The sequence below is a fragment of the Trichosurus vulpecula genome, chromosome 7, assembly GCF_011100635.1.
Source record: "Trichosurus vulpecula isolate mTriVul1 chromosome 7, mTriVul1.pri, whole genome shotgun sequence".
NCBI classification, from domain to species: Eukaryota; Metazoa; Chordata; class Mammalia; order Diprotodontia; family Phalangeridae; genus Trichosurus; species Trichosurus vulpecula.
The window spans coordinates 122948664-122974149 of record NC_050579.1 but is presented as its reverse complement, the minus strand read 5'-3'; the positions used below and the strand labels follow the sequence as shown (position 1 = coordinate 122974149).

At 35.9% G+C, this 25486-nt stretch overlaps 1 protein-coding gene across 1 annotated transcript in view; it reads left to right on the top strand.

Annotated features, from left to right (window-relative positions):
- The first annotated feature begins 888 nt into the window (after positions 1-888).
- The window catches only part of PEX7 (peroxisomal biogenesis factor 7), an 86347-nt gene continuing 61749 nt past the window's right edge, over positions 889-25486 (top strand). The window contains exons 1-5 of the mRNA XM_036765805.1: positions 889-1110; positions 4120-4177; positions 4836-4986; positions 16514-16591; positions 17526-17634. Coding sequence (XP_036621700.1) covers positions 981-1110; positions 4120-4177; positions 4836-4986; positions 16514-16591; positions 17526-17634 — 526 coding nt within the window. The 5' untranslated portion in view covers positions 889-980. The remainder of the gene's footprint in view (positions 1111-4119; positions 4178-4835; positions 4987-16513; positions 16592-17525; positions 17635-25486) is intronic.

Sequence of the window (25486 nt, the reverse complement as noted above, 5' to 3'; positions counted from 1 at the left end):
TAAAATAATAAAGCAGCAGCATTTTCTCGAGCTGTCCCCTCACACCTGGAATGCTCTCCCTTCTCTGCTCCTCCAAAGACCTCTCTGGCTTCCTCTAAATCTCAACCAAAAGCCCACCTTCTACAGGAAGTCCCGCTTAATTCCAGTGCCTTCCCCCTGTTAATTATTTACTATTTATCCCCGCAATAGCTTGCTTTGTATGTATTCGTTTGCATGTTCTCTCCCCCATTAGACTGTAATTCCAGGGACGGTCTTTTGCCTCTTTTCCTTTTAGCAGGAGTTAGTATAGTGCCCGACACATAGTAGGCGCTTAGTAAAGGTTTACTGAATTGAATTGATGCAGAAAGAGGAGAGCACCACAATTAGTGGGAGGCTCATTAGGTCTGTAATCCTCAATCTACCACAAACTACTTTTGTGTGCCCTTAAAACACTCACTCTGACTTCTATCTCTAAAATGGGAAGGAGGAAACTATTCTAAAAATTTTCCGTCTCTCTTGGCTGGGCGTATGTGTATGTGTGCGTATGTATACATGTATGTACTGTATCATAGATAACATAATCCGTACAATATATGTATTATGTACCTGGAACATAGTACGTGCTTAACAAATGTTTGCTGACTTAATATAAATGCAACCAAAAAGAAGTAATTCCAACAATCCCAAACTGCTCTCATAAATAACACGCGGCTCCTTTAAGGACAAGTTGGGGACTGAAGCGCAGAGCGCGCCGCCTCTGGCTAACATGGTCACCAGAGGCTTCCGTACTCTTCTCTCTCCGGACCAATCCGAGCCCAGACTGGAGGCCTCGAAACACGCTCATTTCCGCTCTCTTACTTCCAGAAGCTCTCCCGCGAGGTCCTGTCAACCGGGACCGCTTCCGCCTTTCTCCCGGAACTGGGGCTGGCGCCGCCGCGGCTGCCTCAGGAAAGGGGGAGGACGGAAAGGGGGCGGGGTGCGAGAGGGTGGCTGGGTGGGGGATGAGCGCGGTGCACGGCGGGGGCGCGCAGACGCTGCGGACCCCGGGTCGCCATGGTTACGCCGTGGAGTTCTCCCCCTACCTGCCCGGGCGCCTGGCGTGCGCCGCCTCCCAGCACTACGGGATCGCGGGTGAGGCCCCGCCCATCCCCACTGTCCACTGGGGGGCGCTCGAGGGACCGATCGCGGCGGGGGGCGGGGCGGGGCGGGGCGGCGTGGCTCGAATGGGGACCTTCCGCGGGCTGTCCGTCTTGGTGCGCCTCTGGGGGGCGGAGTCCAAGAAGCCTTGTGTCCCTAAGTCTAGCTATGTGACCCTGGGCTGGTCACTTGACCTCCTGGAGGTTCAAGTTCTTCAAATGTAAAATGGGCATAATTCTTATACTGCCTCTACTAATTATTGTGAGGACGGCGCTTTAAACCTGGCTATGTAAATGTGCATAATTAGTTTTATCGTGACATAACCGGGATTCATTTTTCTCCGCCAAGCCTACCCACCCCAGTTAATTGCACCACTGTGATCCTAAAGCCTTAAATCTTGCGATCTTATCTTATTCCCTCCCTCTTCACCTTCGCCCATCAATCACCACCTTGCTTAAATTCTAATTCTGGGCTATATTTCCCGTGGATTCTTTGTGTCCTGCTGTCCCCATCCTCATTCTGGCCCCCACCCTGATGCTACGGCATTTGATCTACGTCCCTGCCTCTGGTCTCCCTACTTGTACTGTAATGCCCTCTAATCCACATGTGATTTTGACATGCAGCTGTATTCTTGTAGGGGCTTCCGAGTGAACAAAACGCCATCCTTCTTGGAATTCAGCAAGTTTCACAATTCCAAATAATCTTCTGAGCCTCTTGGAGTCCCTTCCTCACTTCCCACCCCTCCCACAGCCTCAACCCTCTTTGACAAATTGCACGGTTTACTGTTCTCTTAACAGGCTGCGGATTCTATGGCCCTGAGCTTTCTGCGCATGTCCCCCCCTCCCCTCCGCCCCCAATCTGGAAGGCTTCCACCTGTCCTCTGAATTCTCAGAGTGCTTTGTGTTTTTCTAATATGTTTAGAATTTCATTTTGAATTCCAGTTACTTGTGTAACACCCCTTAGATTCTCTCCTACCCCCCATTAGATTTTAAATTACTTAATCATTTTTATGTTTCTTTTGGCGCTTGGAATCATGCCTTATACATGGTAGATATTTAATAAATATTGAATTAAAGTTTTGATTTTGATCTTGGCTCTTCACCTAACTAAATTAAAATTTGGGCAAGCCACCTTTATCCCTCTGGGCTTCAGAAAAATGGGCATGATAGTCTGCTCTGTCAACTCAAGAGTTGTAAGCACCAAGTTAAATAATGTATGTACAATGTATGTGCTTTGAAAAGTCATAATAGCTAACTTTATAAAGCACTGTGTGCCAAGCTTTAGAAGGTAATGTAACTCTACGATTATTAAATTTATTATCTTATTTGATCCTCAAAACAACCCTGGGAGATAGGTGATATTATTATCCTGTTGTACAGAAGAGGAATCTGAGGCAGACAGGTTAAGTGACTTGTCCAGGGTCTCAAGCTAGTAAGTGCTTGAGGTGAAATTTGAACTCAGGTCTTCCATCTACCTACCATACAAATAAATATAATTTTATTTTTCTAGCCCACCTGAATACTTATGGACTTCGGGGCAATTATTTTATCTTTTCATAAACTTTCAGGAAGACCCTTCTCTTGTACTCCCCAGTGTGCCTGGTGGTTGAAGAAGTGATGCTTCTTTTGAACAGGAGAAAAAAGAACTAAAGTAATTTGCCTATTATTTGTTAGGCCTCATCAATATATTCTAAAAGAAGTTGAACCAAGAAAATTGATCCTTCCTAGTGCTCAAACCTCCTGTTTCTTACATGCTATTTAGAATGAAATGCTGCTTCTCTTGCATGAACATAATACTACTGACCCCCCAGCAACTGGTGTGTGTCTTTGTTTATCAGAAGTGGTGATGGATCTGCAAAGGTCTTTCTGTTCTTTTGCCTTTGCTCCACTTATGGGCAACCTCACAGATTTGTGGGGTAGTTGTCTGGGAATTTAAGTTCTAGTTTGTGGCCGGCCACAGGAGAATGAATAGTCATTCTTATCAGCACCAAGAGCTCATTTTGTGCAAGATGCCCAAACTCGGCACTGAGGATATGAGGACGAAATTGAAACCATCCTTGCCCTCAACAAGTTTGTGTCCTGCCACGACTATAAGACTTTAGTCTTATTGATAACATCTTTTAACCAGGTGAACTAGCTGGCTTAGCCCAGAACCTGCAGAACAAGCTTCTTTGCAGGATGCTTTTTTTCCCTCAGTAGAATTTCTCCTATGGCAAAGAATGCTGTATACCTTGAAATTAAGAGGAAGCTTTATATTTGAAAGGATTTACTTTTTCATTTTCAAAAGTACAATAATTACTATTGACCAATATGAAGCTAGTCTGGCATTGCATAGCATCACTGTTTATGTATTCATTTTTTAATTAATCAGTTAATAAACACTTATTAAGTACTTACTGTTAAGCACTATGCTAAGACCTGGGAATACGAAAAGAGGCAAAAGACAATGCCTGCCCTCAAGAAGCTCACAATCTGGTCATCCATTTCATAGGCTGAAATTTGTCTAAAAAACTCACGTTTTATAGAGAGGGGATAGACTTAGGCTGCCGATGGAGACATATTTTTGGACTTGGCCAATCGGGGACTTTGTTTTGCTTAGCTATTCATAGTTATTACAACAGCATTCTTCCTTTTTGGGGGGAGCAAAGGAAGAAAATAGATTTTTGTTAATTGAGAGCACTATTAAACACATAGAAAACCCCCTCACATTTTAAAGATAACAAAATAAGTGAAGCTTTTATTATGTGCTTACTATATACCATACCAGTAACTGTGCTAAAAAGTTTAAAAATATTTATTTAATGGGAATATTCTCTTTTAAATGGCAAATTTTGATTGAATAGGGATTCCAAAGGAAGGGGGGGATAAAAAAATGAATTGTACTTCATTACATGCAACCTTGTTAAACCTGATAGTTTCATGGTATAACTAACTCACCTTGGCTGTAGTATTAGTGTTAAACATAACCTTGATTGCTCCTTTTCCCATCCCTTCTGTCTTTTAGGCTGTGGAACACTCATTGTACTACAACAAAACGAAGCTGGGATCGGACGCTTTAGAAGGTAATATAGCTCTACAATTATTAAACTAACATTTAATGTTTTTATCACTGCCTGTTGAACGCAGTTTGGGTTCAGAATTAAGTTTGTTTTGAATCATTTGTTTAATAAAATAGTTTTATTTGGCGATATATAGAAAATATTTCACAAAGTGGTGTGATGTGTAACTTCTTTTTGCTTTTGAATTTTGATATGCCATGCTTCTTTCAAAACTAGTCTTAGCAATCATTTATTTATAATTTTTAAAGTCAAAGACATAAGAAATTTTATGTAAAATATGCACTAATCCTGATCCATTTCTCTTGTTGTTTTTAGTATTGTCAACTTTTGGTTATTCAGGAGCCAGTTATCTGGTTTGTGAATTGTTTTAGGTAGTTTTACTTTTTTTTTCTCTAGAGATTTTTTCATTAACAAAAAAGTACTTCAGTCAGGAAAGTCAAGGATAGAGAAGAGAAAAACATTGAATCAGCTAATAAATACTTACCATTGTTAAAAATAAGCTTGGTGGGGAAGTTAAAACTATTGGTCTAAATGAGCAATATTAAATATTTGCTCTTCCTATGTCCCAGAAAGAATTGAGTAAAGTGTAGCATTCTGAAGGTGTTATTTCAATAACCTTTATTGTTACTAAAAAATGGTTGTCTTGGTTACCTTGGTGTAGTTTTGACTGGAATGATGGCCTGTTTGATGTGACGTGGAGTGAGAATAATGAACATGTACTAATCACATGCAGTGGAGATGGGTCTCTGCAGCTCTGGGATACTGCAGAAGCCGCCGGCCCTTTGCAGGTGTTTAAAGAGCACACACAGGAGGTAAGAAAGGACCTTTGGCTGGGCTCTTCTTGTTCTTGTTGCTTAGACTTTGGACAAGCTACTTTTCAGTTAAGGCAGATGACCATATGCAGGATCTTTGAAAATGGAAAATATTCTCAGGGGGCAATATTATAATTGATGGGTAGCTCCTCGATTTCCAATTCTTGCCACCACAAAGAGAGCTGCTGTAAATATTTTTATACAAATAGGGCCTTTCCCCCTTTTTAAAAAAAATCTCTTTGGGATACAGACCTAGTAGTAGTATTGCTGGATCAAAGGGTATGCACAGTTTTATATCGCTTTGGGCATGGTTCCAAATTCTTCTCCAGAATGGTTGGATTAGTTCACAAATCCACCAGCAGTGCAAAAATTTTCCCACATCCTCTCCAACATTTATCATTTTACTTTTCTGTCATATTAGCCAGTCTAATAGGTGTGAAGTAGTACCTCAGAGTTGTTTTAATTTGCATTTTGCCACAATATTTTCTGGAAAAGGCATTGAGAGGCAAATTGTAGCCTGTGCTTATTCCCTGTTGCCATTAGGAGGAATTCTTTTATTTCTAAGGCAGAATTTCTGACAAATGAGCCACTTACTATTTTTAAAAAGTAAGAAGATAGGTGACATATAGAAATTCAGAAGAAGGGTACTGCCTCTATGTACATGTGCCCATTTTGCATGGTTTGTAAACTTGAACATCCCAATGAGCAGCACATATTGTCCTATTACATTTTTTTTCCATTGTCTTTATGGACCATGATGTTTCTTGAGCATCATGTAATGATTTTCTTTAGCAGTTTAAGAAGTAAAGATCTTATGGGCTTTCTCCACACCACTTCTAAAAAATTTCTTTTTCTCTGCCTTTGTTGGCTTACTTCAGGATTTTGCAATCGAAAATTAGTTGTCATTTTTTAGGCCATTAGATAAAACTGAGGCATGTAGCAATTTTTATTCCTAAATTTCTCATTTGTGTGTTACAATTTAAAAATAGAATTTAACAAATTCTTTATTGTCATATTGTCATAAATGCTAAGACTTATCAACTCACAAACCACCTCTCAAAATATTCAGTTTTAAAGAATTTGACTGTCACCTCTGATACCCTTTTAAAAACATCTTATTGCTATCTTTTGTTTTTATATACAATGCAGTAAACATTTATTAAGTGCTTACTGTTTGTCAGACACTATGCTATCATCTTCATGTCCAAATATATCCTTTTCCCCTCTCTAGAGAGCCATCCCCCGTGTAGCAATGAATGAAAAAAGTAATAGGGAACAAAAGTAGTTTAACAAAACTAACCAGCATACCAATAGGGTCCGACAGCATATGTGGTATTCCATAGCCATAGTTGTCTATCCTGGCAAAGAAGGGAGGGAGATAAATTTTCTCAGGTCTTCTCTAGGGTCAAGCTTCTTAGTCAGGATATTTCTATAGCATTCAGTGTCTTTTTATTTCCCTTCAGTTTGCATTTTTGTAGTCATTCTGTATAATTTTCCTGGTTCTGCTTATAAAAGAGTTAAATAACTGAATAAGGAAATTAATTTTTCTGCCTCTCCAAAATTAGACAAATGATGCTTAAATTTGTAATCATAGCTGTATTTTGAATAAAATTTGATATTACGGGGGCAGCTAGATGGCGCAGTGAGTAGAGCACTGGCCTTGGAGCCAGGAGGACCTGAGTTCAAATCCGGCCTCAGACACTTGACACATGTACTAGCTGTGTGACCTTGGGCAAGTCACTTAACCCCAATTGACCTGCCTTCCCCCCTCAAAAAAAATTGATATTACTCTTTTAGCTAAGAAATTCGAATTAACTAAAATCTTACTTAAAAATTAATTCATTGCTTATTATGTCTTTTGACTATGATAGAAGTTGATAGGTCTATATTGGTAGTTGACAGTCAAAAATAATTTAGAAATGCAAAATGACAGCCAGTTAAATAGTAATACTAATTTAGTCTTTTTAGAAATGCCTTGATAAATTTTGAACATAACAAATTTGTGCACCTCAAGGTTTTTTTGCATCTTTTATGAAAAAAATGATTACTGTTGATACATAATAACTGTAAGGACTAGACTTTTGATTTCACTGATATAAGAAATTCTTGGATGAGGAAATTCTAGTTGCCTGGGGCATTGAGAAGTTGTGACTTGCCCAGTAGGTGTAACTTAACTATTATTATTCTGGTTTATAGTATCATAATAAATTATTATTTAAATACGTTTAGGATCTGAAATACTAGTTTTTTAGGTAGAAAGAGGTCATAACTTTGAGTCAGCTTAATAATTTATCTTCTAGAATCCATATTCAGTAGGACATCATGGTTGTGAAAATGCAAATAACATTAGAATCATAGATCTAGAAGTAAAAGGGACCTCAGAGGCCATGTTGTCCATTTTACAGAAGAGGAATCAAGAGGCTGAAGGAAGAGGAAGTAATTTGCCCAATCTTATGTCCTTAGTAAATGTCAGAGTTGGGGTTGAACTTAAGTTCTCTTGATTCCAGAGCAGGCCCTCTTTCAGACTGTAGACAATCTAGAGAACTGATAATAAAATTAATTTTTCACCTTTTGGTAGAGAGGTGGGGGACAGAGAAGTTTTCTGTATACTGTAGGCTCTCAAACATAATGGCTATAATTGGATTGTTTTACTTAGTCATCCCCTACCCGCTGTGTCCATCCCTCCCAGTGTGTAAGGATTTTGTTGGGGAAGAGGAGGAATTGGAAGTGAAATGGCAGTGATGTCAAAAACAAAACCTCAGTGTTTTCAGAAGGATATTGAAATCTCCTCTGTGTGTTGTTTCTTCCATTACAGTGTGAGCTCCTGGAGAGCTGAGACTGTATTGATTTTCTAATTGTATGCCCAGCCCTTGGTATCAAGTGTTGCTCATAGCAGGACTGCCTAGTAAATTCTTTTCCATCCACATAAGAGATAAGAACCACTGATGGGCCTGAGAAGCTGAGCCACTGCAACCTCTTCTTTCTTTACTGAGGGGACCTTCTGCTCCGGACTCATGCAAGTGGCATAGACCTGGTTTTGTCCTAGGAGAGCTGTTCTGCACACAAGTTCCATCTCCTGTCTCTGGGAGCAAAGCTGATTTAAAAAAAAATTTTTTTTGCTTCAGCTGAACCACATGTACCTGGCTCAGCACTAAAACCCTTAGCCCTTAAAGATGACAAGGCAGTTCCTTCATTAACCACTGAGCATAAGGATAATTCAGTGGATGTTTCAAAAGAAGCAACCCCACCCGTGGTGCTTTCTTCCCTTCCAGTTTTGGATCCTGTCAGGGCTGTTTCAATCCTTTCCAAGAGGAGTAAGGGAGGGATAGCTTGCCCTGTCTCCCACCCTGAAATTGAGGTTGGAGGTTGTAATTTGCTCAAGGTCACGTAGCTGATACAAACACCAGGTCTTTTGATTCTTAGTACAGGGCTCTTTCCACAATATCATGTCTCTGATTTAATTTGAGATGACTATTATTGTGATGTTCACAGTGGCTTTATAGTAATAGTAATAATTAACCTTTTTACATTTATTTTGTTGTTCTTACAACAACCCTACCTGTTCCATATGTAATGGAAGCATCATCATCTTCATTTTACTTATGAGGAAATGAATATTTAGAGATAATAAGTGACTTGATCTCCATTATCCATATAATAAATAACTGACCCTGGGATTCAAACCCAAGTTCTCTGACTCTAACTCAGACTTTAATGACTGCTCTGTGCTGTTTCTCTCGTGGTGCTAAAGTCCATTGCTTTTTCTATTCTGCCACATTTGTGTCCACCTAAGTAGACAGAAAACAGAAACATTAATAGAATGTACAAATATAAAATGTTTCCTGTTTGTTTTTAGGCTGAGACTTAATGCATTAGTTGTTTAAGTAGTACTGAAGCTTATGTTTGAAATTCAAATATTTGATGTAAAAGCAGGTGGGCAAACCCCATCTTTTCTGGCTTAACATTATATTTTTAATGACTTTGATGTATTTATTTTACATGTACTTTAATTAAATAAGTTGAATTTAGGGAGGTCAGAGTAAGAAAGACCAGATACATACTGACTTTGTAACTGTCAGTGAATCACTTAGTGCCCCACGCAATTTTATGTGAATTGTTTCTACAATTCATATTGTTGTCATATGGATCAGTGAAAAGAGTTTCCACACTGGCGATTTCTAGCATAGATGAAATTATAGACTCAGATTTTTAAAAAGACACAAATTTATCTGTATACTGTTCTTTTTAAAAAAAAATCCATAATAGTTACGTTGTGAAAGAAAACATAGACAAAAAAAAAACTCAAGAAAAATAAAGTTAAAAAAAGTATGTTTCAGTCTGTATTCAGACACCATCAGTTCTTTCTCTGGGGAAGGATAGCATTTTTCATCAAAAGTCCTTTGGAGTTGTCTTGAATCGCTGTATGGCTGAGAATAGCTAAGTCATTCACACCTGATCGACTTAAAATATTGCTGTTACTTTGTATATAGTACGTGTCATTTGCATCAGCCCATGCTAGTCTTTCCAGGTTTTTCTGAGAGCATCTTGCTCATCATATAATGCCCTTTCTTAGTGAACTTCTTATATTAACGAGAATTTTTATGTATCCAGCACTGTGCCAAGCATTTTGGTATATGCTTGTAAGTGATTCTTCAGTTGGTTGCTCCAAGACAAAAAACCCTGTGTATGACTCAAAAGTAAAGTAGTAGTTAAATTAATACCAATTGAAGTAAAACCTAAGAAGAGTGAAATAAGTTCAGTATTATTTCAGTTACCTTTTTCAATATGTTTTACTAATTTCAATAAATGTTTTAATATTCATATATATTACCTCTTGAATATTTATTATTCATTTAGTCATAGTTTAGATAAGTATCCTTTTTCTCTGATTTTATATAACATATGCTGTAATTTATAGAATTGTGTGATTTGAACTCTTAAACCTAACAGATTTTTAAGCCACTGTGAGCTAAGCTGATCAGATCAGCATTAATATGGTGAACCCTTGAGATTGGGGCCTACCAGGTTTCATCCAGAGGGTCATGCTGGCCCACAATGGAAATAGATTAGATCATTCCCCTGAAGATCAGAGTGGTATCAGGCCCAAAAGGAGTCCCTGAAGTTTTAGCCAGGGCTATATAGGGAGACCTAGTCTTAAAAACAACAACATAAATAAAACATCTGTACTCATTTGGAACAACTCTGTATTTCTTTGTACTTAAATTCCTTTTCTTTTTGTACCAAGCTTATCTCTTTTAGAACTCTTGTTTTTTTGAACTTGTAGTTTTTTGATGACAGAAATTCTACTTAGGGCCTATCTATGCTTAATCTCATTAGTCATCAGAATTTCTTTAATTTTAATTTATTGTTTGGTTAAACTTGACAAACCAGAACAAGATGTTGGAGAGAATTTTCCTGCTTTGCACACTTTTAGATTTTGATAGTAGAAGGATGAGAGGAGGGAAAAGAGAAAAAGTATAAAATTCTTTTCATTGGAATTAACTCAGTGCTTTTCTCAAAGTATGAGTTCGACTTATATGTGAGTTGAACATACCCTTTGAATCTTGCTACAGTACCCTAGATTTGTCTAGTGCAGCTGGTTTTCTTGCTGTTCTTGTATATCTCCTGTTATTCTTTTACACTCCACTGCCTCTCTCTCATGTCTAAAATGTACTTGTTTCTTATCTCCACCTTTTTAGCATCCCTAGCTTCCTTCAAGACAAAGCTCAACTATGGTATTGTGCAAGAAACTTCTCTCAGTCCAATGCTTCCCCATACTCCTTGTCCCCAGCTGCTAGAGACTTCTCTTTCTTCAATTTACTCTGTATAAAACAAACTATTTACACGTTGTCTTCTTTGTTGGAACGTAGGGACTGTTTTTGCCTTTCTTTGTTTTGCTTGTTGTTTAGCACAGTGCCAGGCAGGTAGTAAACACTTAATATTAGCCAGCTGAATTCTTTGCAATTTGGATTTCCTACCCTAGGGTGGGGACTAGTCTTGGGGGTAGTTTCAGAGGAAAAGGTACTGATATTAAAGATGTCTGGGAAAGGCTTCTTGTAGAAGGTGGGTCTTCAGCTTTAGCTGAGACTTGAGGGAAGCCAGGAGAAGTGAGAGAGCCCTAGGCATGAGGGACAACCAGTGGTAACTAGTAGCCTATTTTGTCTTCCTTGCCTCTAATTTTTCCCAACCCATCCTTCACATTGCTCTCTGCCTAATCATGCCAATGTAATTATAGTACCTACCTTATAGGGTTGTTATAAGGATCAGATAAGATAACATGTGATGAGTGCTTGATGTGGAGGGAGCTTCATCCAGGGAGCGGAACAGACAGCGTCTACATTGCGTTAGATTTCTGGTGCTAAGAAGAGATGGCAGAACCAACTCAGCATTCCCCTTCTTCATGCTGAAATTCACATGAAATTCACAGGCTGAAGTTGAGACAATCCTAAAAGATTTAGGAGGATAGTAAAGAAGACTTCTTACGTTTTCCTTATTAAATTGTGTATATGTTTAGGCTTTTTTTCAAGGGCTAGCCTCTGTCCCTAGAAAATTGAGAAGTATGTTTTAGTTGATTTAAGTTAAGATCTAGTTAGGTAATTTACATTTGGTTTTTGATTATTCTTTACCACCCAAAGAAACTTACTAGTTAAGAAATTAATATGGTTAACCATTTAAAAAATTTCATCGATGATGAAGATGCTATTTATGACAATTTCTTAGTAAATTAAAGAGTTTCAATTCTTAGCTTTTTGTACAAAATCTTTATGCAAAATATGAGTCAGTTCCTTTCATGTAATTGTTACTTGTTTTTCATAGTAAATTTAATAAGAAAATCTAATTTAGTGACCAGAATTTAAGATCCCAAAAATCCTTAAACAATATCATTCCCAGGATAACTCAGAGAATAAGTGTCTGAGGTCACATTTGAACTTAGGTCTTCCTGACTCTATCCACCATACTTCCAGTTGTCTCGTAATACTCTAAGAAAGCCTCTACCTCTACTCTTTTTTTGTCTACGGAGCAAGGTCTCAAAGAAAAAGACATCACAAAATGGGCACACAATTTAGATATAAAGGCTGATACTCTAAGCAAATTAGGAGAACAAGGAATAGTTTACCTGTCAGATTCATGGAGAAGGGAAGAATTTGTGACCAAACAAGAGATAGAGAACATTATGAAATGCAAAATGAATGATTTTGATTACATTAAATTGAAAAGTTTTTGCACAAACAAAGCCAATGCAACCAATAATAGAAGGGAAACAAAGTTGGGAAACAATTTTTACTGCCAGTGTCTCTGATAAAGGCCTCATTTCTAAAATATATAGAGAACTAAGTTGAATTTATAAGAATACAAGTCATTGGCCAATTGATAAATGGTCAAAGGATATGAACAGGCAGTTTTCAGATGAAGAAATTAAAGCTATCTATAGTCATATGAAAAAATGCTCTAAATCACTTTTTTAGAGAAATGCAAATTGAAGCAACTCTGAGGTATCACCTCACACACCTATCAAATTGACTAATATGACAGAAAAGGAAAATGATAAATATTGGAAGGGATGTGGGAAAACTGAGACACTAATGCATTGTTAGTGGAGTTGTGAACTGATCCAACCATTCCAGAGAGATACTACTTCTAGCTCTGTGTCCTAAAGAGATCATAAAAATGGGAAAAGGACCCACATGTACAAAAATATTGATAGCAGCTCTTTTTGTGGTGGCCGAGGATTAGAAACTGAAAGGATGCCCGTCAATTGGGGAATGGCTGAACAAGTTATATATGAATGTAATGGAATACTGTTGTTTTATAAGAAATGATGAGCAGGTGGATTTCAGAAAAACCTGGAAAGACTTATATGAACTGATGCTGAGTGAAGTGAGAAGAATATTGTACATAGTAACAGCCACATTGTGTGATGACTGACTTTGATAGACTTAGCTCTTCTCAGTAATGCAGTGATCTAAGACAACTCCAAAAGACTTATCACAGAAAATGCTATTGACATCCAGAGAAAGAACTTTGGAGTCTGAATGCAGATGGAAGTATACTATTTGCTCTCTTTTGTTGTTGTTGTTTTGTTTTGTTTCTTCTGTCTCATGGTTCCTCCCATTGGTTCTGGTTCTTCTTTACAACATGACTAATGTGAAAACAAGCAAACAAAAAGAAAGGAGACATCAGTTAGTATCTCCTACAAGTAGTTACTAGTATCAGTAGTCACTCATAGGAAGCTCTCAGGTAAAGGTACATACAGAGGATGAGATGGAAAATATGTTTATAACTTTCCAATGAATTCACGTCTTCTGAAGTGGTTTTAAGTGGCAATAAGAGAGGTGTATTGTTCATATGCAAAAATAAATCATTGAACAGTAATTGGTGTTATTTTATGAGAATTTTCTCAGAATTTTAGCTTGTAAGCACACATTTTATTATCAAAGCTAATTGCCAATGAGTTCATTTTGAATTTTTTTAAGGTTTGCCCATTTCAATTAAGACCCATTAAATTAAAACACTTTCCAGGGGTTTTTTTTTAATTCCAGATACCAAACACAATGGTAAGAGATATGAACTATCAATTTATTTATGCTTGGAAAGGATTTTGAAAGTAAATCCTTAGCTTTTTTCAATTATTTTACTTCATAAAGTATCAGATTGCATTGAAGTATGAAAAACATCTTTAGTTTCATAAGATGCTAAATTATGGAGTAACTAATGGCCTCATTCATCTGAAGACTTTTCTGACAAACCATTAGTAGACTAGGAATTCTAATCTGAAATCTTTGAAGTCACTGAATTATATTTGAGATTGGCACAATTATTTACAACTATTTAAAGCATTTGAGAGAAAACACTGAAACATCAGGGCAACAAATGATGTTACCTTTTCTGTATGTGTATATGTGTGTGTAGTATATGTATTCATACATGTGAATAGAACATATATATGTATTTGGAGTTTTTGTAGTATATGTATTCATACATATGAATATGACATAGGTGTGTATGTATGTTTTTGTGTGTACGATTTCACTGGATAGGAAATTTCCAATAAGTTGACTTCCTTTACTAATGCAAATGTCACCTCAGACACTTGTTAGCTGTATGCTCCTGGGCAAATGACAGAAGCTCTATGAACTTCACTTTCCTCACCTATAAAATGAGGGGATTAGACTTGATGACTTCTAAAGGCTCTTCCCGCTCTAAGTCCATAGTCCTCTGTTTAGACCACCCTAGCCCAAAGGAAGCTGTTCTTTAGTACTTGTTTGTACTATTCATTTAGCACTTAGCGTGTATTGCCTTTTATTGTTAATTATCTTTTCATATTTATGGCTTGCTGAATAGAATCTGAGCTTTTTAAAGATAGGGACTGTCTTACACTTTTTCATCTCTCATAACACCTACCAAAGTTATGGGGTCCTACTAGATCTAGACCTGGAAGGAACTTCATAGAGGTTATTTAGTCAAATCTCTTTATTTTATACATGAGGAAACTTTGACCAGTGAGATTAAACTGACTTTCCCAAGGTCCTACATGTAGGAAGGCCAGAATCTAACCAGGTTTTCTGCCTCCAGAGTAGATGTATTTTTTTTTTTCAGTGTACATCCTTCCTCCTTTTCATTTGTTTTTTCATCGTAAGTCATTATTTTATTTGGGAAACCAATACAGTACTTCCTTATAGTTCCTGAAGTTACTTTTCTTGACACTAAACATTAACAGAGCTAAAAGTAGTATTTTCCCTTTATTTTTGCAAACTCAGCACCAGAAGGTTTGCCACAGTCCAGCTTAGGTTCAACAATCTGCATCAGTGAGCATCCACCTTGCAAATAGTAGGTACTCAAGTAATGATTGATTTGACAGTTATTTGTTCCTTTCCTTGTTTTTCAATAAAGAGCTTTTTATTTCACCAGCAGTGTCTCCAGTGCTCATCTTTTTGGTTGCTTGACAGACAAAACTAATTTTTTAAAGTTATAATATGCATTAATTTTAGCAGGGTTCAAAAAGAAAACTGCAACAGTGTGGTTTTCTCTGCCATACCTCTTTGCTCTGATCTGCTGGAGTCACATTGTAATTTTTAAAGGAGAAGACAAACTGCTTAATCAGCCTGGAATTGTATGGACCTTGACAATATGATTTCTTCTCTGTTTTATTGACATAATTTTAAAGATTTTTCTGCCATTTCTTAGTACCTCTCCTGCCCCAATAGAAATCTCTTTTGCAATAATGAGTATGGTTAAAGGAATGAAACCAACACATTGATTGTATTTGACAGCATATGCCTCAGGGAGATGATTCTCTTTGGAAGTTATCTTGCAGCTGTACGTTAGGTCATTTCAGTACTTAAAGGTTCTGTTTTTTTGTCAGATCTTTACCAATGCAAACTATAGCCCTTCTTTGACTTATTTAATGGTCTTTGAAAGTGACTAGAATTGAAAAATTCATTAACCTGCAACCAGACACTGATGCTCAGCTTTTCTGAGTTTAACCAGGCTGCCAGTCAACAGATAGTCATTATATGGCCTACTCATTTTGCTGCTCTTGTTCTAAGCTTTTGAGACCCCTGACTTACTCCACATCATGATGAGGTATCAAGGTGGGACCTGAAAGGAAGCATTTATCTTCAAAAGGAAAAAAAAATACCCTTTTCTTCCTACCTTATAAGTGTATAAAGATTAATTATGTTAAGTGTTTAAGCATCTAGACATAGATGTTTTATGTATAGCATATGTATAGCATGTATAGTATTTACATTTATTATAACCAGAACTTTAGCAATACATATCTTCTTAGTAACAAAAATCATACTGGCATGTGAAAGTCGCAAAAAGTGACCTGCTGGCTAATTACATTTACTTGCATCATTATTAAATTCAGTAAGTATGCCTAGGTGATATTTACATAAATATATATTTATATAGATATTTAAATGTTTTGTGAAATTCAGCATATAGTATTGATCTATACAATGTATAGTAGAAAATGAGATTTCCAGTGATTTTCTCATGTTAACTGACCAGGGGACTAAAAGCAGTAGATAAAATAGAAGAGAAAAGCAGTACAGGATAACTAAGCTGTTTACCATGAGATTGGAAAGCTCATACCCATTCCTATAAGTATCCTCTAAGAAAGGCCAGATATGGATATTAATTTAATTTTAATACCATCTGATAAACATTAACTAAGCATGCTTTTTGAAATGACTAACTTTCTAATCTGCCTTGACATTTCTTTGGGGTGCTGCAAACAGTGATATATTGGTAGTATAAAAAAGTGTAATTTTTTTTAGTGAAGGAGATTTTAGAATATACTGTAGAAATATGTTAAAGTAGAGTAGATTCTCATTTTCCATGATGGTTTAGGTACAATAAGTTGAATGATTGACCATGTGACTTTCTGTTTCTTAGATTCTAATGTGTAATTTCTAAGATACCCTATTTTTATTCTAAAAAAATAAGATGTGATTCTTGTAATTTAATACCACTAAGATATTAATGTCATAGTATATTGAAAGTCTTAAAATATTTTTAGGTTTATAGTGTTGATTGGAGCCAAACCAGAGGTGAGCAGCTCGTGGTGTCTGGCTCATGGGATCAAACAGCCAAACTGGTAAGTTAAAGTATTCAGGACAAACAGATCATTTCCCTCAAAAGTTATCCCTTTTAACAAAGAATAAAAGAAAAAAGAGAAAGGAAAAGAGAAACCAGTTCAGCAAAACTAGCCACATCAACCAAGTGTGGCAGAATATATGTATTCTAAACCCATAATGCCCTAACCCTGCAAATAAAGGATGAAAGGGTATTCTGTCCTGGCTTCTTTTGGCCAAATTAGTTCTGTGGGGTTTGACATCATTGTAGTAGTAGGAGTAAGAGTAGGAGTAGGAGTAGTAGTTTTTACTTATATGTGTGTGTGCATAATATTTATATTTACTTATAAGAAGTAGCGTTTACTTATATAACAGTTTAAGGTTTGCAAAGTTCTTTACCAATATTATCATTTGATCCTTGCAGCAATCCTGGGAAATAGGCAATATTATTATCCCAATTTTACATATGAGAAAACTGAGACAAGCAGAGGCTAAATGACTTCCTTGCCCAGGATCATATAGCTAGTAAATTGCTGACATCAAATTTGAACTCAAGCCTAGTGCTCTGTCTACTGTGCCACCTAACTGCCTCATCCCCCAATATTCCATTGGTAGTCTATTCAAACTAAATATTGCTTTTTGGGTTCTCTGTACTTGGGCAAATCACTTAGCCACTACCTGTCTCAGTTTCCTCATCTGTAAAGTCGGGATAATAGCACCTACCTCCCAGGATTGTCATGGTGATGCAGTAAGGTGATATTTAAGTGCTTTGCAAATCCTAAAGTGCTATATAAATGCTTTGGGAAGGGGAGGCACATAATTAGCTTTATGTTAAGACTTTTAAACTTTGCATTTTACGTGTGTGTGTATAATACACACATATATAGATACACACTGTATGTGAAATTCTTTATCTAAATATATCATTCAGATATGAATTTATTCATTTATTTGTAGTGGGATCCAGCTGTTGGAAAGTCACTATGTACTTTTAGAGGCCATGAAGGTGTCATTTATAGCACAATCTGGTCACCCCACATCCCTGGTTGTTTTGCTTCAACCTCAGGTAAATACATTGATACTTGTTCAAAAGTCATTGTTGTAGTGAATGGCTTGCCTTGTTTTCTCCAGTAGATGGCATTCTGTATCTTACCATCAGGGAGAAAACAGATTAATAAAGGTTTGTAATTATTGTGAGCTTCTGTTCTGATCTTAATATTGTTGATTCTTTTCTAGCACATCGCCAGTAGTTACTGTTCCCTAAGTTTATTTCTCTTTTGATGATCTTGCTCACTACTGATTTTAGTCAACTTGGTTGTCTGACCTCATCCCTGCTTCTGTTACTGTTTTTTTTATTCTTTTGGCTATTACAGTCTTAATGTATTTGGTCTTTCACCTTGTCTCTTTTGCTCTTGCTCGTGATCACGGTGTCTTATTTGAATGCTTGGTGTGAAGCAACTTTTTAAATAGATATGGGCAAAATTTTTAGTTGATAAAAAAATCTGTTTCTGTACATGTGCCTAAATTGCATATTATTTTAAGAAGAAATTATGTTTGGACTTGAAAGCAGTGCTAGTACGGTAACTTGGAATGTGGCATATAGTTTAAAAATCATTGGAGTTAAGGATGTTGGATATTTTCAGTTTTCACCCTTAGGAAAATGTAAATATTCAAAATAGGATAGATAACATTTTAATTATATTGCATACATGAAAGTATAATGTATAAAATTATTTGTGTTCATTTAAAAGCAAAAATTTTAAAGGAGGATTCAACACAGTTCTTTTCTTGGATCTATCATTGATTTATAAAAATTACTACCATTGCACTTTAAGTTTTAGAAAGCATTTTTCTCACAGCAGCCTTGTGAAGTAGTTATTGCAAATATTTCCATAATGTCTTATTTCATGAAAAAAGAAACTGAGTTTCAGAAAGGTTAAGCATCTTGCCCAATGTCAGACAGCTGCCAGGTGTCGGAGAGTAACCCAAATTTTGACTTTCAGGATTCCAAACCCAGCTTTCTTTCCTCTAGGCTAAGTGTGCCTAAACAAATGTCAGTCATTGGCCAGGTAAATGACAACTTTTTACTGATTCCCCCAAACTTTTTCTTCTTTTTTTTTAATTAATTAATGGTTTTTTTTTTTAGTTTACACCTCTCAGTTCCACAAGTTTTTGAGTTCCAAATTTTCTCCCCCTTCCTCTCCCCACCTGCCTCCACCCAAGATGGCATATAATCTGGTATAGGTTCTACATATACCTTTACATTAAACTTATTTTCCCAATAATCAAGTTGTAAAGAAGAATTATAACCAATGAAATGAACTATGAGAAAGATGTAACAAAACCAAAAATAAAATAATTTAAAAAAGGAGAGAACAAATAGTTTGCTTCAATCTGCATTCAGATTCCATAATTCTTTCTCTGGAAATGAGTATCTTTCTCCATCATGAGTCCTTTGAAGCTGTCTTAGAACCTTGCATTGTTGAGAAGAGTTGGTGGAGTTGTGAACTGATCCAACCATTCTGGAGAGCAATTTGGAACTATGCCCAAAGGGCTATAAAAATGTACATACCCTTTGACCCAGCAATACCACTTCTAGGGCTGTATCGCAAAGAGAGCATACAAGGGGGAAAAGGACCCGTATGTACAAAAATATTTATAGCAGCTCTTTTTGTGGTGGCAAAGAATTGGAAATCAAGGGGATGCCCATCAATTGGGGAATGGCTAAATAAATTGTGGTATATGGATGTAATGGAATACTGTTGTGTTATAAGAAATGAGGAACAAATGGACTTCATAAGAATCTGGAGAGTTATGATCTGATGATGAGTGAAGGGAGCAGAACCAGGAGAACATTGTACATAACCAGAGACACATTGCTTCTGTGATGACAAACTTTTACTTCTTAAAACTTTGAACACTGACTCTCCCTTCTCCCTGTGTCCTACTACTTTTCTATCTCAGTTCACAGTCCAGTTGCTGTGCTGAGGGTGTAGATATTTTACTGCTCTCCATGTCATTTGGATTGAGAAATACTGGCCTAAACAATTTATTGAATTGCAGGATTTGGAACTAAAAGGTACCTTGGGGTGGTAATGGTAAATATAGAGTGTAATTGTTCAGCTATATTGTTTTGCAGATGTTATTTTTAGAGGTATATTTCCTCAGATAACAAAAACCTTTTTCTACCTGAGCACTTTTACATATATTATCTAATTTTTCTTTGCAATATGTTAAATAGATTGGTTTTTATTCCTGTTTTACAGGTATAGAAATGAAAGTAATGAATGTATAAAGAATGAATGATTTAGTTGTACAGCAAAGGTGGAGTTCCACTAAAACTCAGGTCTCCTCAGCTCTGTCCACCAGATAATGCTACTTTATTATATACATAATGAAGATAAAACTTGTATTTATACAGTGTGTTCCAAATAAAGAATATTATTAGATTTGCTTATTTTAGTTTGATAAAAGTAACAGTTTCTACTGTAATTTTCATCTTTATTGATTTCAGGGCAGCAAAACTTTGTATTCCATTTTGGAAGCTTTAATTTAAAATGTTTAAATGGTCATATGCAATCAGAATAGCTAAGCTCATTAGATCCTTGTAGAATTTTTAAAAAACCTTTAATTCCAAGCTATTGCAAATGAGACCCAGTTGTGAATCTGAAATATTTTTAAGTTGCTTTAGAGTAATCTTTTTCTATCCATCATCCTTACTTTGGGTACTAAATCTTATCTAAGATTTTCTCAACTAATTAGTGGCTGATTAGTACTGCCCCCTCCTTTCATCTAATGTCAGCATATCTACTTAAGCATTAGGTAGAATAAGAGCTGTCATATTATTAACTCAGTATTGAATTAATTAGGCTAGTGAGAGCCTCAGTACCTTAGTCGTTGGATCACTTTGGCCTGACAGTCAGTTTTGCTCTCCTTTATTTTGTTATTGCATAGAATCTCTTCTATTTCATTACTGGATTTCTTTTTCTTCTTCAGTGACAAAAGTAATAAATGGCCCATGATTTCTAGATTCAGGTAGAAGACATTCAGACATGGAGAACTACAGGTGAATTATAGACAAACAAATATTGAAGTTTAACTAATTCTGCTTCCTAAAATCCAGTGTCATCAATGACTGTCTTTTTAAAAAGTCTTAACTCTTGTAGAGAGACATTTATTTTAAGAATCATCTTCTCATTATGAAAATGAGCAATATTGCTTTCTTAATAGGATAAATTGCTTATAGTGTGTGTGTGTGTGTCACCTTGTTTTATTGCTTTTGGGAGCATTGATTGTCAATCATTATGCAAAGAGAAAAAATAGTGAAATAGTTTCTACACTCAATAACTTTTATTCTGTTAGGGGATTCAGTGTGTAAGCATTCCAGCATATAAAAAATAAATATAGTGAAATTTTGTAGGAGGAGGTACTCACAGGTGGCGGGATCAGGAAGAGGTCCCCTTTAGAAATTGGTGTTTAACTTGAATTCTGAAGGAAACTAGGGATTCTAAGAGGCAGAGGTGAGGAGGTGGAGAAGAAGGAGAATTCTAGGAATGGAAGGCAGCCTGTGCAAAAGCACAAAAATGAGAGATGGAATGTCATGTGTGAGGAATAGCAAGGCCAGTGTATGTGGCTGGACCATAGAGTGGGTGAAGAAGTGTAGTAAAGTGTAATAAGATGGGAAGTATAGTTTGGGGCCAGATTGTGAAAGTTTGTAAATGTAAGATGGAGAAATATGTATTTGATCTGAAAGGGAGTCACTGGATTTTATTGAGCAAGGGAATGATATGGTCAGATCAGTGCTGTAAGAATGTTAATAAATGTTCCGCTTTTCTTCTTAAACTGGACACCATTTATTATTATTTTCAAATTCAAAAACTGCATTAATTATAGGTGTTTTGTACATAACCTCCTCTACCCCAAACATTAAGTCTTTTAGGGATTGACTCAGTAATGCATTTTTTGCTGTCACATTTCTTTCAGCCCTTTTTTTGCTTTCTTTATAATCTTTGGTCACTCTGTAACATAACACAAAACTAGGCAATAGGATCATAATATTTAGAGCCTGAAGTGACTTTGTAGGTCTATATTAAAGTTATGATTATGCTAATATTCATGTAATTTTTAAATTAATTAACCCTCTGTTCTCGTATATATTGATAGGTTTCGCATTATTTAGTGAATTTATTTTAATATTAAATCTTAATGAACAAATCAGTTTTGGCATTGTTTTCAGGCAATTCTTACATATGTTAATTAATGAGTGTTTCTGGGAGGTCTGCAATTTAATTAAACATTACTTGGTTGGTTCTGTTTTCCACAGAGGCGTAGTTATCTTCAGCATTTAGTGAGATGTCCCAACAATGCCAATGGAGGGTATTAATAATTCTTAGTAATCTGGAATAGTTTGATATCAAAATGATTGTATTGATATAGAACTGGCTTTTAGCTCTAAATCCACTGAATCAAATGAGTGATTTTAGGGGTCCATGATGAATTCTTGCGTTTCCATGGAGCCGTCATAAAGATTATATTATATGTGTTTCCATGTAGAGTAAAACAGGAACGAATCATCAGAGAGCAACTTTTGGCAATTTTCATAACTAAATAGATTTAAGGGCTTAGTTTTATGTTTGGAAATACAATTCTCAACCTCAGTTTCCTCATCTGTAAAGTGAAGGATTTGGATTAGATGAAATCCAAGGTCCTTACTAGCTTTAAGTCTATGATCCTGTGAAGTACCTTAGACATTGTTGAAAAATAAGTAGTTTCCTTGCCTTAGCTATGTGATGCTCTTCTTAGATTACAGTTATGTTTTATAAATAAACAGTGATTTCTTCATTTGTGTCCATATGTCCATATTCCTATTCTAGTAGGAATTTTTTAGCAAAAAATTATGAGCTAATGCCACAATGGTTATTTAGATGTCAGGGCAGAATTATGTGTATTAAAAGCTCTTTATTTGGGTTGAGTCATATGCACCTTGTGTTTTCCCATGTATCTTTTGTATAGCGTGGTATATGTAATGTTGACATTGGATTTAGAAAATAGAACATTTAGCTGTGACTGAAGAACAAAACCTCAGCAAATTTTAATGACTTGCATGTTGGCAGTTTCCAATATGATGTCAAAAATTAGCTTTTTAGATCACCTGTACAGTATAAATAGCACTTAAGAACAATATCCCTTTAGTGAACAGAATTCTTTGGTGTTAAATAATAACAGAAAAGATCTTTTATGACATTACTCTGATGGGACCTATTTGTTATGAAAACACTGACTTTAATACTCTAAAATTAAAGAAAAAAGAAGTTGTTTGATGACAAGGATTGGCTACAAGTAATTGATTCTATTTTTTTTCTTTTTGTTGTCTTCATTTGAATCTGAGTTGAATGTGGCAAAAATCATATCGCTGGTCATATGATTTTTAAAAAATTCATTAGAAAAATTCATGTAATTATTACCTTGAAAGAAATGACATTCATCATAGAGGTTAACTTTATGGCTAAATAACACTATCTCCCTTAGCCACTGTCCTTTTCTGTTCCTTCTTTTTGCAACTCCTTTACTAAAACAGTGAGAGATGAAAAGTTCAGGTTTTGATTGAAGTAAAAGAGTTGACAGAATTGCAGATTGTCAGAATTAAAAGGGATCGGAAAAACCATCTTTTTTATAGATACATCTTTATCCAAACATTTGAGGATGAAGAAGGAAGGATAAAGAGGAAGAGTGTGACTTGCTAATTTGGGATGAAAATGGCATTGAAGGGTGGTATGCTTGTTGGGAGTTTTGTTTTACATAAACTTGATAAAGCTTAGATGATTTCAGGAGAATTTTTCTTAAACCTTGACATCTTGAGGATAGAATATTACCCAGCTACCTTCTTTCTTGCTGTTTCTCTCCCCTCCTGCCACCAAAAAAAAAAAAAAATCAAGTGCTTTTTCACTGAGGAAAAGCACAGTATTTCACTAGGTAGGAAAATAAAATTTGGTAATTTGAGAAAATCAGATTGCCAAATTAGATAATTTTGGTATTTCTTTCCATTAAGTGTTCAAAGAATGTGACCTTCAGAAGACCTGTTACACAGGGGAAGAAGCTAGGTGGCATGGAGGATAGATCACTGGCCCTGGTGTCAGGGGCAACTGAGTTCAAATCTGGCTTCAGACTCTTATTAGCTGTGTGACCCCAGGCAAGTCACTTGTAACCCTGATTGCCTAAGGGGAGGAAAAAAAAGCCCTGTTGCACATCAATGAGAATTAGGGATATTACTCTGTGTTGTATAAAGGGAAAATGGAAACCTGCTCAACTGAATTTGTTTTTGTTTGATTTGGTTTTTACTAATCTGTTTTGATTGCAAGCTCTGAGGGAGTAAGGCTTGGGTTTGTGTGTTATTTTGTATATTCTGTATCCTGAAGCATTGTTCAACGTAACATTTATAATGACTTTAATAGCCCTATAACCTCATTTATGTGAGTACTTCCTCCCATAGTGCAAATCTCAATACCAGGACACTTCATTTAGTACAATTCTTGTCAGTGACTTTCTGAAAACCTCCATTTTGGAACGATCAACATGGTGCATTGAGGTGACTGTTTTCCTGTTGAGCTAATAGTTGAGTTGATAGTTAGTTGAGCCTCTACTATTTGTCATTTTTCCTTTTTGTCAACTTTTTCAATCTGTTGGGTGTGAAATGTAGCTTCAGAGTTGCTTTAATTTGCATTCTTTTAATTAGTGATTTGGAACATTTTATTCATATGGCTATTGATAGCTGGAGCAGAATTTATTATGCTTCAGCTAAAGCAAAGAAAGCAGGGTAGCATCATGATCTCAGACAAAGCAGAAACAAGAATAGATCTAATTAAAAGAAATAAGGAAGGAAAGTATCTCTTGCTGAAAGGTACCATATACAATGAAGTCATATCAGTACTACACATGTATGCATCAAATGGTATAGCATCTAAATTTTTGAAAGAGAAGTTGAATAAGTTACTGGAGGAGATAGACAGTAAAACTATACTAGTGGGGGACCTCAACTATCCCCTCTCAGAACTAGATAAATCTAACCAAAAAAAAATAAACAAGAAAGAAGTTATAAGGAGATGAATAACATTCTGGAAAAGTTAAATATAATAGATTTCTGGAGAAAATTGAATGAGGATAGGAAGGAATATACCTTTTTCTCAGCAGTACATAGCACCTACACAAAAATTGACCACATATTAGGACATAAAAACTTCTCAATCAAAGGCAGAAAAGCAGAAATAGGAAATGTATCCTTTGCAGATCATAATGCAATAAAAATTACATTCAATAATGGACAATGGAAAGAGAGATTAAAAATTAATTGAAAACTAAATAATCTAATCCTAAAAAATAAGTTGGTCAAAGAATGAATCATAGAAACAGTTGATAATTTCATTAAAGAAAATGACAACAATGAGACAACATACCAAAATTTATGAGATGCAGCCAAAGCAGTACTTAAAGGAAATTTTCTTTTTTTCTTTGTTTTTTGTTGGTGACTCTTTCTACGTCATTATTATTGTTTTTTATGTATATTTCTTTTTTAAAATTTATTTTTGGTTTACAACACTCAGTTCCACAAGTTTTTGAGTTCCAAATTTTCTCCCCCTCCTTCCCCTCCTCCCTGCCCCCAAGGATGGCATGTAATCCAATATAGGTTCTATATATACCTTCGCATTAAACTTATTTACACAATAGTCAAGTTGTAAAGAAGAGTTATAACCAATGGAATGAATTATGAGAAAGAAGAAACAAAACCAAAAAAGAAGAAAAAAAAAAGAGAGAGCAAATAGTTTGCCTCAGTCTGCATTTAGACTCCGTAATTCTTTCTCTGGATGTTGATGGCTTTTTCTATTATGAGTCTTTTAGAGTTTGTATTGCTGAGAAGAGCCAAG